The 15814-nt window shown below is 47.4% G+C and overlaps 2 protein-coding genes across 3 annotated transcripts in view; one reads left to right on the top strand and one right to left on the bottom strand.

Annotated features, from left to right (window-relative positions):
• The window catches only part of PIGL (phosphatidylinositol glycan anchor biosynthesis class L), a 49484-nt gene extending 41866 nt beyond the window's left edge, over positions 1–7618 (top strand). For both annotated transcript variants that reach the window (XR_010467266.1, XM_065036393.1), the window contains 3 exons: positions 2366–2397; positions 5780–5913; positions 7007–7618. Coding sequence is in view for 1 of the 2 variants with exons in the window: in XM_065036393.1 (XP_064892465.1) it covers positions 2366–2397; positions 5780–5913; positions 7007–7105 (265 nt within the window). In the remaining variant the exon portion in view is untranslated. The remainder of the gene's footprint in view (positions 1–2365; positions 2398–5779; positions 5914–7006) is intronic.
• A 1078-nt stretch (positions 7619–8696) lies between these two features.
• Positions 8697–11989, bottom strand: CENPV (centromere protein V). The gene is made up of 5 exons (XM_065036395.1): positions 11690–11989; positions 10624–10722; positions 9747–9816; positions 9280–9394; positions 8697–8955 (listed from the first exon to the last, which is right to left on the bottom strand). The coding sequence occupies exons 1-5, from the start codon at positions 11950–11952 to the stop codon at positions 8831–8833; spliced, it is 672 nt and encodes a 223-aa protein (XP_064892467.1). The 5' UTR covers positions 11953–11989; the 3' UTR covers positions 8697–8830.
• Between the last annotated feature and the right edge of the window lie 3825 nt (positions 11990–15814).

Below are 15814 nucleotides of genomic sequence, written 5' to 3'. Positions count from 1 at the left end.
AAAAAATCGCTGAAAAAAATACATGGAAAAAGCTCCTGAAAAAGAGCCTGTTTGTGTTTGACTTTTGGAGATTTTCTGCCAAACTCTTTCATTTCACCCAAACCACAGCAAGTCCAATCTATAAAACAACATTCCCAAAATGGCAACAACAGAGAGCTGCAACCTCTCCCCTACTTGGACGTGTCCCACGGAGGCAGCTCCGGCAGGGTGGGGATGGGAGGGAGAAGGTTGATTTGGGAGAGGATTGGCTGTTTTTTATGAACGTGTGCAGGAGGTAGAGTTCTGTGTTTCTTTCTCTGCAACCACAATTCATCGCCATCTCTTGCCCAAGAAATACCCAAGAAATACCAAGGAGCAAGGCTGCAATTCCTCTGCAGCTGGGTGGAGCCCGTTCCCATCGCTCTGCTCTTCCTGAGTGCTGGAGAGGATCAGTTTCTTCATGCCTGTTGTTTCAGATCAGTGTTAAGTCTGCCTGGCAGCAGCCTTGAGGACCTTTCAGTAACCAGAATACACTTTGTGTCTCCCTGAACCTTTATACAAGCACAGACTCCTTCATTTGCTACTGAATCAAACTTTCCTTCCGTGCTGAAGATGCTCTCTGCTCCCACTGAAATGTTTCCATATGAACTGGATCTCTCCTTGCTTCTGTTTCTAGTGCCCAGAAATGGTTATTATTAGTTCACTCTTGGACAACTCTTCACATCCTTTAATTTGCTGTCAGTTCGTGCTTTAAAGGTCCCTCTACGGCAGAGCAGCACACCCACAACAGACACTAAGACTTTGGATAGTTTGCCAAATTTCACAACCACTCTCTATCTCTCCAAGCTTACTTTAAAAAGTTCCCACCCTGCTTGCTTTACCAAGTGCTGAATCACTTCTTTGGGTGGCCAGATTCTAGTTGTGGGGGAAGCGACCTCTGGCAGAAGAGCAGAGCAGACATTCATGGAGATTTTTAAACCTTCCTCCCCCACTACTGCCCTCCCAAAATTGCTGGTAATGTTTATAAGGCAACATTTAACAAGCTTTGTCAGAACAGTAAGACTTGAGTGGTGGGGTAGAAGGTGGCCAAGTTAGTATTACAAGGCCATTGTTTGGCAGAAAATGGTACTGCTTGCAGATCTTTGGCTCTGGAGAAGAGGAGACCATTGGCAGGAGAATCTGTTTCAGGCACATGTCTTCTGATTGCTGTTTGAGTTCTGCCATGACCTGTATTTCTGGCTTGACTTTTGCTTTGAATTGCTTTGGGTATTCATTACTCCGTGCTTCCTATTTTGTCTACGCCTGTGTAGCTAATCCTTTTCCTTGAACTTAACCAATAGCCAGAGATAATCCTAGTTTGAAAGTGACTGGAGAAATATAAGTTTACATATAATGTATGTTTTATCCTGGTTGATTTACACATGAACCATCACATTGTCCTTTGTTAAATACACCACTATAAGATGATAGCAATCTCTTTAAATATTACACAGGGTTAAATAACTTTTTTTTATTTCCCTTCTCCTTTTGGCAAATGTTCCATTGTTTGGGGTTTTTTTTCTCATGGAAGAGCAAGGCTGGGTGTGGGGCAGCTCTGAGTGCCATCTGCTGGAGACCCGCTTCTTCCCAGCCCTGCCATGGGCCAGATGTGGGGGCAATGCAAATGGTGATGTGAGCATGAGTGCTCTGAAGCCATGAACCACAGGCTAGAGCAGGAAAAACAAGAGAATTAAGAAGGAATTGAAGCTAATATCCTCTGCTGCCTTCACCAGATCGGGAGCATTTGCTTACACTTCTTGATGGAAGTTCCATCACTGTTCACATCTCCTGCATTGGTCCTCTCACTCTGTTTCCACAGATGCATTTTTGCTACAGAGACTTCCCAGGACAAACTCATGAAGGGATCAAAGTCTTAATGAGCCAGAATTCAGAGCATGTTCTCAGATGTCCCAGTGCCAACATGGCTTAGAAAGAAAGAAGCTGGTCCCCAAACAGGAGCTGCAGCTGAGGCCACTTCCCTGCTCAGCCATAAGATTTTTAAAGAGCTAATGCTCCCAGAGGTGCCTTTGGCAGCCTCCTGCAGTTTCCCTTTGTGCAACATAAGAATTTTGAGAGAGCTGGGTTTATGGAGCTGATTTGTGCTGTGTCCCAGCAGCTGGGATGAGGAGGGTCACGGCAGGGTCCTGTGGGGACTGAGGGTCACCTGCCTGACATGTGCACCCACCCCACGTGTCCACTCCAGAACCTGGCTATAAGATCAGCCATTGCAAACGTGTGTGTGTATTAAGAGAAAAGGGTTGATTTAGCATGCAGAGTTTATACGTGTAAAATCGGGATTTGAGTAACTTCACTGAGTGTTTACCCTCCTGTATCTGTTCATTCACAGGTCCCTGCATTCAGAAGGGAAGTTACCTGAAGGTATGTCACCTCACATGGCCATGACCCTGCAGGCATTAGGCAATTGTTTACATGAATGTTCTGTCCAAAGTTTGCTCTGCCTAACTCACCTCTATTTGCAATGCAAATGAAACCTGCAGCTGAACTTTTCTTTGCCATTTTACCTCCCTGCAGTTTTATTACAGCTCCAGCTCCTCTACCGTCACTTTTCTGTCCTTCAGGATTGTCCCGTTGGGATGGCGTGATTCAGTGTCTGGCCTATGCCTCTTGCTGTCTTCCTTAAATACAAGTGTTACTTCCAGGTCCCTCAGCTCAGTCCCAGAATATTTTTCTTCTATGACAAGGGTCTCAGAAACCATTACCAGCTCAGCCAAAAATGGTTGCATGTACCAAGTTACGCTTCCATCAAAATGTGGCCAGTATGGGAAAGGTATCTGAAATCTGCACTGCCACAACGGATTGTTGGAGTGTCTTCTTTAACCTGTCAATGAGCAAGTATCTCTGAGAAATTCTCTGTACAAGTAGGGAAAAGAAAGAAGGAAAGTAGAGAAGCAGGCTGTTCCTGACCCCCTTTTCTAGCTGCTGCAGCCCTTATCTCTAGCAAACAGTGCTTTACTCGGGGACAAATCTGTGGAACTGGTTTAAGCGCAAAGCTGCAAGCTGTTTGGACAGAGCACAGGAAGGCAGCTCAACCAGGCCCGCTCAGTCAACCTCCTGCTCCCTCAGCAGTCATCCAGACATTTTCTTCAATGCTCATTCCCATATCATTGTAGAATTTGGATGTGTCACAGCAAATCAGTTTTAATTCCCTGCTAGCAGCAACTTGCAGAGCAAGATCTGGTGGACAAAGCATAAGCCAAGATGACAGAGTGCCCTTTAACTGAGTTCTGGCTCTAGTCTCTTCAGTTCCCCCATCTATGAAATTGGAATATTAATGCCAACGTCTTTCCTGAGACCTTTTCTTTGTTCAGCTTAGGGATGCAGCAAAGAGCTCTGTGTGTGCTGTGTGCAGTAAAGAATAAGGAACTGCAGTGGTAGATGTCACTGTTGGATGTGCTGTTTGTGCAGATTTGTTAGGTATATACCATGGCCCTGAATTTGAGCTGTGCCTCTCAATTGGTTCAGGTTTGCAACAACATTTCCATTTCTCTAGCAGCATCAAGAGGCTCCTGAAGCTATATGAAAGCCTTGTTGCTCTGATTACATCACATCTGACATGACCTACAAACACCAAAGGAACGGGGAGCTCCCATGCTGCTGCTTACGCTAAGCCTTTCCAAATATAGTTCCAGTCTCATTGAAATTCCCAGTATTTATAATTTGATCTGGCAGGCGTGCAGGACTGTGCATCAGAGGGGCTTAACGAAACAAGAGTGATGCTGGGATTGAGGCTGTCTGCACAGAGCTGAAAGGCTTGTTCAGGCCATGGAAATGTGCTGCTCTCTCTGGTAAGAGGGAACTATATGTGAGTGAACCTGTGTAAGCCCCAGTGACCAGGGAATCCACAGAAAATATCTGCAAATGCAAAAGCCAGCTAAGCCTTGCATTGCCTCTGTGATATGCAAATGAACACCCTAAATATCCCGCTTTGCTTTCTAATGCCTTTAGCCAGCATAAACACAACAGGCTTTTTATAATCTGTAATCAAGTTCTCCAGCCCAGGCACAAGCACACAGGCTTGTTTAAAGAGACCGAGGCAGCTGCTGATGTGCATGCACAGCTCCTGCTGGCCCCATCCAGCGACAACCAGCGCTCTTCCGACAGAGCGGTGTGCTGCCGTCTGTCAGGAGCCGTGCAAGCCCTCACACACACAGATCTGCTGGTAACCTTCTCATTCTAGGCATGCTTGCTGCATAAGTGATTTGGAAGAAGAAAGCCAAGCCGAACAGGCTGCAGGCTTCACGTGCTTCTATTCTAGGCCTAATCCACGAGCTATATTGATTTTGCCCTTTCTGCCACCCTAGAGAGGTTGTATTACACTGTTAATCCTGTCCTGCCCAGGTCACAGTCACCACGGGCTAGGAAAAGCTTCACCTGCTGGTGTCACAGGAGTGGACTCATGAATGGCAGCACTTCTCTTACCCTGCTTGGCAGGGAGCAGCCTGTTCTCTGAACCCTTTTCCATCTCACCCAGGATTGTACATTCCTTCCCTGCTTCATTTCATCTCATGTTCCCGTGCAAAGCAGCCTTTGCTGTCAGCAGGTGGAGATCCTTGTCATATCACGAACACGGAAGGCTCTTACAGCGCCTTTTGTCCGGTGAGGCTTGAATGCCATTGCTTCGCCTGATCTGACCGACAGGTCTCAGGAGGTCAGAGCGATCAATACTGAAGGCACTTGCAGTTGTTTTAAGCCCTTATTGCTGAGCTTTGGGGAACAAAAGGGCATAATTGCTGCATGAATTAGTATTTCTTAGGGAAAAACTTATGAAGAAAGGGAGAGTGTATTTTGTTAACAGAGCAGCCCAAGCCTCAAATGTTGGTGCTGGGTAACCCTGCACCAGACCTCTCCATCATTAGGAGTAGGAATTCATGTGGCATCCAGGAACGATGAGACCCATTGCCCCATATTTGCTCTAGCCCTGTCCTCCCCAGTAAGCACTGAAAAGCAAACAGGTGGCCAGTGGGAATGCTGACTGCAAGAGCAAGGAGATCCGTATCTGTTCCTTTCCTCAGCTGTGCCATTGTGCAGCACAATCAAATTCTTTTCTCTGGAACCAGCCCCCTGCTGAGCAGCCCAGCAGATCCCTGCAGAGAAGGTGGGGAAGAGTGGATCTCCTTCTCATGGCACATCACGAGTTTGCTTCCAAGTTTGCTACTTGGAAACAAGGGATGTCTTTAGAGGGAGTAAAAGAACCATCGAGGCACTTCCATGTGCAGCTGTGGCACTTGTCACTGCAGAGCATCGTTTGTAGTAACAAGCTGAAACTTTATGGCAGCTAAACAGCAACTGCTCCATCTGTCACTTGTCAAGGTGGACGCAAGCGAGACGGGAGCTCGGGCTGGCAGTTGGGAGGGACACAGGCCACGCTGGTCACACAGCTGCCTGCATTCCCCCACGGCCGAGGGACTCGCTGCAGGGAGCGTGGCGCTGCCATCGGCCCTTCCAGCTGGCATTGCACAGCTGCTGCTCGGCAGGGCCGGGCACCGTGACCTTGCAGGGGGTTGGGTGGCTGAGGCTGCGGTGGGACGGGAGCAGGGACGTGGTACAGCAGTGACACAGCTAGGACAGGGGGTGCCAAAAGTCACCCTGACCTGGCAGCTTGGGCCAGGGGCTGTGGCTTTGGTGGATATCGCCATCTCCCGGCAGCTCCGGGCCTGCAGTGAATGTCGGTGAGCTTCAGGAGGGCTTTTCTTACAAAGAGACTGTTGGTTTGAAATATTTATCCTCTTTCTCTGTCTAGGGTGCCGTGTGCTCGTGCTTGAATCGGTAAATCTCTTCCGGAAGTACATCTCCGTCCTGGATGTGCCCCTGTCCTGCCTCCTGCCCAGAGATGCACTCTTCATCCTCACAGAGGAGGAGACTGAACAAGCCAGGGTGAGATGTGTGGTACCTGCTTAACCTGATTGAGTAGCTCATCATCATTGTGAAGACCTTAGTCAGAAATGTTATATTCATAGAGATCTTCATATATAATTATATACATGGATTATAAATGTCACTAATGAACTATCTTCAGTGATTTGTAAAACATGAATGGATGAGACAGGTTGCTTCATGTCCTATGTGGATACCTCGACAGGGCTGAGCAGATTTGCAGCTCAGAGATCTTCAGTAGTCACAGTGCACTGAGTTTTACACTCTGTCCAGATGTAGGATGTATTTCAAAAGAGACTGGATCCAACATAATATTCTGGACATGTGAGTGGTCTGTCACAGGACGACATGACTGCATGCCAGGAGCAGCGTCCCTGGATCAGAACTGTGATGGAGACAGCTCCTGAACTTGTGGTCCAAACCTCTTTACAAGTTCCCTTCTCTACTGTGTATTTTTTGAACAATTTTGCTGCGTGAGATCTCACACATTTAGTCTACAGTTCCCTATATCAGAATCTGATAAGCTCCCCTTCCATATCATGAAAATACTTGCCCAGCAAACAGTCCTGTTAATCCACAAATTACTGAACTTTCCTGCTTTTGAGGCTGCTAAAAGGTGGAAAAGTCTCTGATAAAGGTGTCGTTATTCCCTTGTGTTTTTTGCTTCTGAAATCTGACCTTTCTAAGCCGGCACACTATAAATAGATGAAGTTGCAGCTGGCAACATATGATCGGAAGCAGCGTGCAGAGTATTCCCAGATGCACACCTCTCAGGTTTCTGTGTCCCCAGCATGTGAACACCCAGGCGTGAGATCACATAGGGAGGAGGAGTTACATGTGACAAAGAAACTGTCACAGCCCTGATGTGCAGCTGGTAATGTCCTTTCTAGCAGGACCCCTCTGTGCACTGGGCAGCACAACACCAGTGACATAGTGGCCCCATAGAGCAGGCAGCCTTCTACCTGCCGCTGCTGCTTCCCGGCTCAGGGAAAGCAGGCTGGCCTATAAACTGGCAGTGAACCCCAAAGGAGGCCTAGGAAACTGCCCTCACATTACGTTCTTTTAATGCTTTCTCAACTGTTTCTCTTTCTAGAGAGCCATGCGGTGTCATCGCAGCCAGCTCCTCTGGTTTCGCCGCGTCTATATGCTTTTCTCACGTTATATGGTGATCAATTCACTCCGCCTTCTGTAAAAGAGACATCACTCACAGCGTCAGGAGTAAGAGAATGAGCAAAAAAAGACCATGCCAGGCCAAGGACTAAAGAAAACTCATCTGTTTCATGCTCAAGAGGACAGGATTCTCTTTGTGTAGCATTCTTTCAGACTGCAAAAAACAGGCTGTACAAACCTCCTTCTGAATATCTTGTCACCTGATATATTGAGATAAACAGGGCTTAATAACTACTCTGTTTTCTCACTGTGGAAGCTTAAATAGGATAAAAAATTTGGATTATCCTGATTAGGAGTCAAATGCAGAGTATTCTGCCTTAGAGAAGATACGGCACAGAGTATTTTTCTCCAAGAGGATATAGCTGCGAGGACTGCTTGGCAACTGTCTCTTGGTGCTTTTGTAAAACCCAGATATGAGGAGTAACTTTTCAAAGATCATGCTTCCTCCATGGATAAAACCAGAACCACAAGACCTGTCTTATTCAGGCAGAACTTTAAAAAGACAAAGCTTATGAATAAAACATCAGAAATCATACGAATTTCTCTAATTGCACTGATCTTTGCTGCTACTGCTGCTGCTTTCATATACATTGTGTTGCAGGCTCCACCTTTGTGGAGCATCCCTCATGAAACATGAGCATTTCTTGCTTCAGAACATGGGGCTTGAGATCAACTCACAAGAGTCTCAACAGGACATAAGAATGAGGTACAAGAGACCCAGAATGTAACTGGGTCTTCTATAGAACACAGGCAGAGACAAAAATTGCAAGAGATGTTTCAAAAGCTGTTCCACTTATGTAAAAGACAAGTGCAGGAGTTAAAGATCCTCTCCCCTTCTGTTAAAAGGTAAGTGAAGCAGCTTTCAGTGGTTTCATTTCTTAGTCTGTTTAGAGATTTTACTAGTGATCTGGGTTTCTGTGGGGTGATGGTGGAGCAAAGTCAGCACTACTCAGCATTTCTGGAGGCCTTTGCACTCACTGATTGGGGCTCACATCTCTCCTGGATCTACACAGCTGGTCATTGCACAGTCAGAGTCAGAGCCCAAACTGCCAGATCGTGATCTGTTGCTGTCAGCACATCCTCCTCCTAAGACAACAAACAACTTCCTGCTTGTACTGAAGTCTCTGCCCATTGCTATAAGAGTGTGACAGTGTTGAACTCTGTTCCCTGGCCATGAGTCAGTGCCTAAGTGTATGCCTTAAGACCATGAATAAGTCCAGGCTTAAGCAAAACACTACTTAATCACATGAACAACTTGAGTGGCCCCTCTCTTGCATACAGCTAAGCACCTGGGCAAATGCTTTACTGAGCTTGAGCCTGCTAAGCTCTTTCAGATCCCCTTTATATCCATCATCAATTTATTGAAGTCAATGGAGAAAAAACTGTGGAAGTTAGTATTATCTCCTAAGCGAGAGATTATCTTATATAGGACATTTCTATAAACCAGATTTGAAACACAGGGAAGCAAAGATTAGATTTTTTTCTTGTACTTTGCTCTGTTTATTGTGGTTTAAACTTTAGCACAGCTAAGGGCAAAGTACGGAAATAGCACCCCTGAGGTGGTTTATGGAACAGAGGTAGTTTGGAAAAAAGTCATAAACGAACAGCACAGGTGGCATAGAAAGATTTATTTAAGAAATAGAGAACAGATAACAATAGTGTAGAGATTGATTTTGCCAGCGCTCACCCAGGAAAACCCGGCCTAAGTTCCCCAGCAGTGCTGCACGGTCAGGTGCTGCAGGCTGTGTCAGGGTTTTGACATGTCTCTGATGCTCTTGTGCTCCTTCACCGCCTTCTCCCACTCCTTGCCATTGATATCCTCGGTGACGATGCTCTGCACAGTGCCATCATCCAGACAATGGGGAGCTATTCCTGGAGAGAGACAGGGCACACAGAAACCTGCTTTTCACAGCTGAAGTGTGGGAGATGCCCGCGCTGCTCTGTGGATGGGGCACCTCGGGATGGGAAAAGCTCAGCCCAGCTATTGCTGTAAGGCTGAGGCGCTCCAGTGAGGAACCTGTCATGGGCAGAAGCCCACAGGTCATAGATAACACTGAGGAGCTACAGGTCCAGATGTTTAGCACTTTAGGAACAAACTCTTAAGACACATGCTGTCACTGCTGTCATGTTAGCAGCCAGTGGAGTCTTTCTCCAAGGTCTGCTTGGTGGTTAGTTTTGGTTACCCTTTCTACCTACCATAACCATCTGGATTAGAACGAGGAGTATAAAAGCTCTGTACACCACAGGTCTTGCAGAATGTGTGCTGGGCACGATGCGTGTTGAAGGTGTATGTTGTCAAATTATCAGCACCCTAAGGAAATGAAAAGCAATGTAAGTTTTCCACATAAATAGATGTACTAATTACTTTCTGTGGGCCTGGAGCTAAGAAATGTAAAATTTAAAATACCACCTTTGTGTTTTTACTTGAGATACAGAGTTCTGCATTCATGCTCCTTGTCTGAACTCCTGTGCTTTGTATATACACGTGTCCATAACAGTCAAGATGCACTAACACACCCAACAGCATAAAATTCAGCCATTTCCCCCAGCCAGACATAGACAAACTTAGCATAGAAAAGTGGCTGCCACTTGCATCTTTGAAGATAACAGTGGGTTACACTGCTCATGTTCCTGGCTATGCTCTTACTGCATTCTTACTCTACCTTCAGCAGCTTGAAACGTGACGCTGGGACAATGAAGTGTCTGTTCTGTTTCTTTGTGCAAATGCTGCAACTGTGAAAGAAAAAGCAGAGCTCTGTAGAAGCAGCGGACAAGCCGTAATACAGCAATCAGATCTAGCACGGACCTCTTGACAACAGAAATTCCACTGACAGCTAAAATGGCTCCTGATTAGCAGCACAGAGGTAAGCGGCAAAAGTGGACTTGTGATATCAGTAGTGTTTGGCTGAGCACACCCATGGAACAGCCTGACCCCACACAGCTTCACCCATAAGGTGTTCTCATACACCAAACATTATATGCCATGTTTTCTTCACATATACAACTTGCGACAGACATAACAAGGACAAACTCTAGTCGGGGAAAAAACCACTTAATCTTTCAGACCAGACTTCACCAACTTTGCAAACAAGAAAGTAAGGTTCAGAAGTTTACCCATGAGCTAGGAACAAACTAGTTCCAGGCAAAGGTGGATCACTGTTGACATCAGACACCGTTGTAGTTTGAAGCACATGTGGTCAGAGATGTAACGGTCACATGAGAAGAGCAAGAAAGGACTGATGTGCTTTGAGCACACTGCACTTAGAGGAAACATAAACCAGATGGCTGAGCTCCTGTACTCGTTAGATCTCTCGTGACACGTTCTGTGTTAGCATGGATGTGAGACCTGAAGTCCTGCCCAAAGAAGCAGCTCCTGAAATCGCCAGCACTGATCCCACATTGGATCAGGACATAATTAGGGCTATACCCACTGGAACAGATGTTCTGCACTTGTGTAATCTTCTAGCTCTAAGGTATTGATTGGAAAAGAATACGAGCTTGATGCAAATAAGGAACAAAAACAAAATAAACACTCCTCACTTGCAGTTAAAAACATGAAGATCTGCTGAAGCCCAGACCTCAAAGCGGACGGCTCCGCAGTGACAGCCTCCTGTGTGCTTGACCAAACCTCTGTACTCACTGGAAAGAGAAATGAGAGAGAGGTTTAGTGATTGTACCTTATTTTTGGCCAAGAAAGCAGTAAGGCTATATACTATATTATTCAGTTCTGCTTTGAGCAAGAAAATGTATCCACTCAAATGTATTTTAACCTGCCAGAGTGAGGGACAGAATGGTTTTTGTTCTCTGCAGCAATTGCTCTTCTGGTTTAATTAAAATGGTAAAAAACCAAAGAAGATCAACAGTTCAAGTAAAGTACACTCCACGTGCGATACAAAACGTGAACTTCTGTGCCCCAGCCCAGGTCAGACTGCTGCCCCAGCACGGGCCGCACAGCTGCACGTAGAAACGAGTGGGATTATCACTCCACAACCCTCTTGGAACTGGGAGCTCAGTTCCCCACAGTTTTCCCACAACTACTCCAGCACTACTAATATTCCTCAATTTAAAAGCAGAGCTAAGTGGATTCTACATAATTTTGAAATGCGTTTTGATTTGTATTGTCACTGCAGAGGAACTTAATGATCTAGGAATTTCTGAGCTTGTGCTTCCCCCTCTCCCCTAAGACACCCCCAGAGCAACTGGACGGAGTCACCGCGCTCAGTCAAACGCAAAATGCAAAGGAAAAAACCTTTTCCTTTCAGATTTTCACTCCCGTACAACTGCTGATCACAGCCCAGCAGTGATGTGCCATGCTCTGGAAAGAGCAAGCCAAGGAAATGGGTAGAGGTTGAGAAGCTGAGCCTCGCTGATCCCGCACGCTGCCCCTAAGGGCATTTTTGGTGGGAAAGTCCTAAACCACAGGAAGCTTTGGCATAAAAAGCCGCTTTCTCCGTGGTGCGTGCGGGGGACGCGCCGCCCCCTCCCCCTTCTCTGCAGCAACCCGTGTTTACCGCTGTGCAAATGCTGCCAAGAGGCGGAAGGAGCCGCCGGGCAGGGTGGCTCAGCCCGGGGCTGCGGGCAGAGCCGCCCGGTCCCCGTTACTCACTACGCGTCCAGCAGCAGCCGCGCCGCCTCCTCGCAGCTCAGCCGGTGCCGCTCCTGGAAGGCGGCCCAGCGCCCGCTCTGCGCCCCCAGATCGAACGCTCCGGGGCCGGGCGGCTGTTCCTGCGCCCCCGGCCCGGCCGAGGCTCCACCCGAGGGTCCCCCCGCCGCCTTCCCGCGGCCCCGCCGGTTCCCGCCCGCGGGGGCGGGGGCGGCCGCGCTGCCCGGCCGGGACCGCCGCGCGCTGCCCGTCCTGGCTCGCCCCATGCGCCGCCGAGCGCTGCCGCGCCGCGCCCGCCAGGGGGCGCTGCGGTGGCGCAGCGGGAGCGCGAGCCGGGGGGGCAGCGGGGCCGGGGACGCCCTGAGCCCGCACACTGCAAATCGCGGCCAATGGGACCGGTATTACTCAATATGTTCATCAACGACTTGGACGAGGGAATAGAGTGCACTGTCAGCAAGTTTGCTGGTGACACCAAACTGGGAGGAGTGGTGACACTGGAAGCTGTGCTGCCGTCCAGAGACCTGGACAGGCTGGAGAGCTGGGCAGGGAAACATTTAATGAAATATAACAAGGGCAAGTGTAGAGTCTTGTATCTGAGTAGGAACAACCCCAGGTTCCAGTATCAGCTGGGGAATGACCTATTAGAAAGCAGCGTAGGGGAAAGGGACCTGGGGGTCCTGGTGGACAGCAGGATGACCATGAGCCAGCACTGGGCCCTTGTGGCCAGGAAGGCCAATGGTACCTGGGGTGGGTTAGAAGGGGGTGGTCAGTAGGTCAGAGAGGTTCTCCTGCCCCTCTACTCTGCCCTGGGGAGACCACACCTGGAATATTGTGTCCAGTTGTGGCCCCTCAGTTCCAGCAGGACAGGGAACTGCTGGAGAGAGTCCAGCGCAGGGCAACAAAGATGATGGAGTGGAGCATCTCCCGTGTGAGGAAAGGCTGAGGGAGCTGGGGCTCTGGAGCTGGACAAGAGGAGACTGAGGGGTGACCTCATTCATGTTTACAGATACATAAAGGGTGAGTGTCAGGAGGATGGAGCCAGGCTCTTCTCGGTGACGACCAATGACAGGACAAGGGGTAATGGGTTCAAACTGGAACACAAAAGGTTCCACTGAAATTTGAGAAGAAACTTCTTCTCAGTGAGGGTGGCAGAGCCTGGCCCAGGCTGCCCAGGGGGTTGTGGAGTCTCCTTCTGTGCAGACATTCCAACCCGCCTGGACACCTTCCTGTGTAACCTCATCTGGGTGTTCCTGCTCCATGGGGGGATTGCACTGGATGAGCTTTCCAGGTCCCTTCCAATTCCTGACATTCTGGGATTCTATGAATTCATGCTGGAGCTGTTTTGCCCCAAAGAAAAGCAGACTCGCCTCCAGCTTGTAAAACGCTTTGTAATGGTAAAAAACAAGCATGAGGTTTTTTCTTAATTATAAGGATATGGTGCCACACATATTCACAACATCAAGGTGCTTTGCTGACCTGAGGTGCCATTAAAATTATATGGTTTCATATCTCTGCTATGTACCCCCCCTCATTTAGAAACAAGGCTGCTGTTTAACAATCCTGTGGTGTGTGGGACACACCTTTGGAAGTGTATTTAGATCTTCCTGAAGCCTGAAATCATTGTGGCAGCCTTGCAGAGAATGGCTTCTAACATGATTCCCCTTAGACAACCTTTCACAAATTCTGTCACCAAGGTCCTAAAAAGGAAAACAATCAAGATAGTTCATACCTTAAAACAACAAAACCCACCAACCAACCAAAACAAGAACAACAAACCACCTTAGGAAAATGTGAACACATTCCTCTAGTGGTAAATATATTGGAAAAGGTTATTCCTGAACATCTGAAATACAATGTATAACTCAAGTAAAACTATTCAATGCAGGGGAGAAGTTCAAAACCTGTAGGTGTCCAAGTCACATTTGGTTGGCGGGGGGGAAAAATAACTCTAAGGATGAATCTTTGTATCTTTATGTCCAGTGTTGCAGGACTGGAAATTTATTTTGAGTTACAATCAAGAGTTTGTATTTTCAACAGGACTTAATGTCCTGCTGTTCTCAAGAAGGGAAACAGAGAAGGATGTAAACAAGTGAGCTGCCAGTCTGTTCTGGGGTACAAGAGGCTCCAAAATGCCATGTCTCGGCCAGGAATAGAGGAAAACAACTGGACGGTGATGAAACAGCCATCGGCACCCTCTGCTCTGGAGAACAGCTTTAAAAACATGCAGCTACAGCGTGTAGGTCGCCTCTTGAGGCGGCACATACCAGAACCTCCATAACAATCGGGTGGCTCAGCACCTCATCGGAAAGGGCGCTGAGTTACGTTTCCTGTTACTCCTCATGTGAACCTTTGTGCTGGTTACTCATCCTAATGGAACCATTTAAAACACCATACGTGATGAATTCTGGCCCATGCCAACATGTTCATCTGTAGCTCCTGATCTGAGCCGCTCCCAGACCTTTAGTCACGCTACATTTCATGTTAGTCACCTTGTATTTTGGGAGGAAGAGTCATTGAGGTAAAACTGGAGACCACGAGCTGAAACTGAGCCCGTGCAGTTTGCAGCTTGGGTTCATTTGCCTTCAGCGGGGCGCACGGCCGGCAGCAGCTGCAGGTGTCAGCCTCCACGGTCTGATAAAAACACTGAACTGCACTAAACTGAAAGCCAGAGCATATTTTAGGAGCTTGTTAGTGATCCGTTCAAACAAATGACCTCCTCTCCACAGGACAGGAGACACTGTACACTCTGAAAAAGCAATTCCAGGGAGAAAACTGGAGCGAGTATGCAGTCCGTGTAATATCTGCACATCTGTCGCTCTCTGTGCCCCTCCACAATTAGTTCAGCGTATTTTAAATGTAGATAGCGTTTTGAGAAGCTAAATTCTGCTTCCCTGTGACACTTCAGGATGAAGAACTGGAAGACAAAAATGGAAGAACAAAATGCAGTTTTGTTTCGGAAGGCTGTAGTAAAGAATTTTTTCCTCCTTTTCCATTTGTTTCATATTTTATTACAGAGGACTCTTAAAGCCCAAAACTGGGTCTCACAGAAATAACTAATTCAAGAGCTTTATAGTGGATCTCTGGCTGATGATAAATTTCACTGGTACTCTGATTCGCAAGCCCTGAATTTCAGTGGTTTCTTACTGTATTGTCAGTGTACCTGGGCGGCAGGCGTTTCCCAGCGCCCAAAGAGTTAACAGCTTTCACTGGTACATTACTTCCAAATCTGATGCAATGTTTGCCAAACTTTAGTAGAAGCCAGTAGCTTGGTGAAGAATGCTTGTGCTCTGGAGCTTCTGAGACAAAATGGAGAGGGAAGAATTATTCAGAAGGATGGGATGGACGAGAGGAAAAGTCCAGTAAATTACTGTATGTTCTCTTTAGGTGTCTTGTGATATTCAAAGTTCAACAGCTGACGAGTTTTAATGTTAAGGTACAAAGGTGTTTTTCTGTGCCATCTCAGCTCTGCTTGTGTAACAGTGACTCAGCTCTGCAGGCCTGGCTTGCAGCCCACGTTGAGGCTGTAAGGGCATTTTCATCGCAAAAGCAGCACTGAAAGCAGCTCCATGTTTGTGGGTTAAAGAGAATTAGGAACTGTGGATACTTTTCATCTAATAAGCAGGGAACGAGAAGTAGTGTAATAGCTAACAGCCCACTATGAAAGAATTGAGGTAGTTTACATAGTTGTGCTAGGGTGAAAAACGTCAGTGCTTGGATTTTAGTCTTACTGTTGTGGAGGGGAAGCGTTCTGGACATTCTCCTCACCATCATGGGATCCGAGCTGGATCTGAAGACAAACTACAGAGATATCACCCCGGGGCCAATGGACAAAGGCTGTTCCGAATGGCCTTGAGAGTATTTGGTTTTGTTCGCTGTTAGACAGCTTCTGTTGAATCGTATTAATAATGATTAACAGCGGTTTAGGATTTATTTCTTCTTTCTGTTTTTCAAGGTGCTGCTTTGCTATCCTGCTGAAAAACCTCACCCCAGAAACCGCGTGCTAAAGCGGCTCAGAGGCAGCGAGGAGGGGAACAAAGGGAGCTCCTGCGCTGCAGTGCAGCTTGGATCAGATCCAGGAGACTCACAGGCAGGAGGCAGACTGGAGAGATGCAGACAAGTAATTTTTAG

Source organism: Columba livia, chromosome 20 (assembly GCF_036013475.1).
Source record: "Columba livia isolate bColLiv1 breed racing homer chromosome 20, bColLiv1.pat.W.v2, whole genome shotgun sequence".
Classification (NCBI taxonomy): Eukaryota; Metazoa; Chordata; class Aves; order Columbiformes; family Columbidae; genus Columba; species Columba livia.
This window is presented reverse-complemented; position numbering and strand designations above follow the sequence as displayed.

What these genes read in the sequence shown, in the direction of transcription:
- CENPV (XM_065036395.1), bottom strand. Translation starts at nt 11,952, where the DNA reads ATGGGGCGAGCCAGGACGGGCAGCGCGCGGCGGTCCCGGCCGGGCAGC. An exon ending in CTTCATGTTTTTAACTGCAA is followed by an intron (nt 9,817 to 10,623) that starts GTGAGGAGTGTT and finishes TTTCTTTCACAG; the next exon opens with TTGCAGCATTTGCACAAAGA. An exon ending in TTCTAATCCAGATGGTTATG is followed by an intron (nt 8,956 to 9,279) that starts GTAGGTAGAAAG and finishes GTCTCTCTCCAG; the next exon opens with GAATAGCTCCCCATTGTCTG.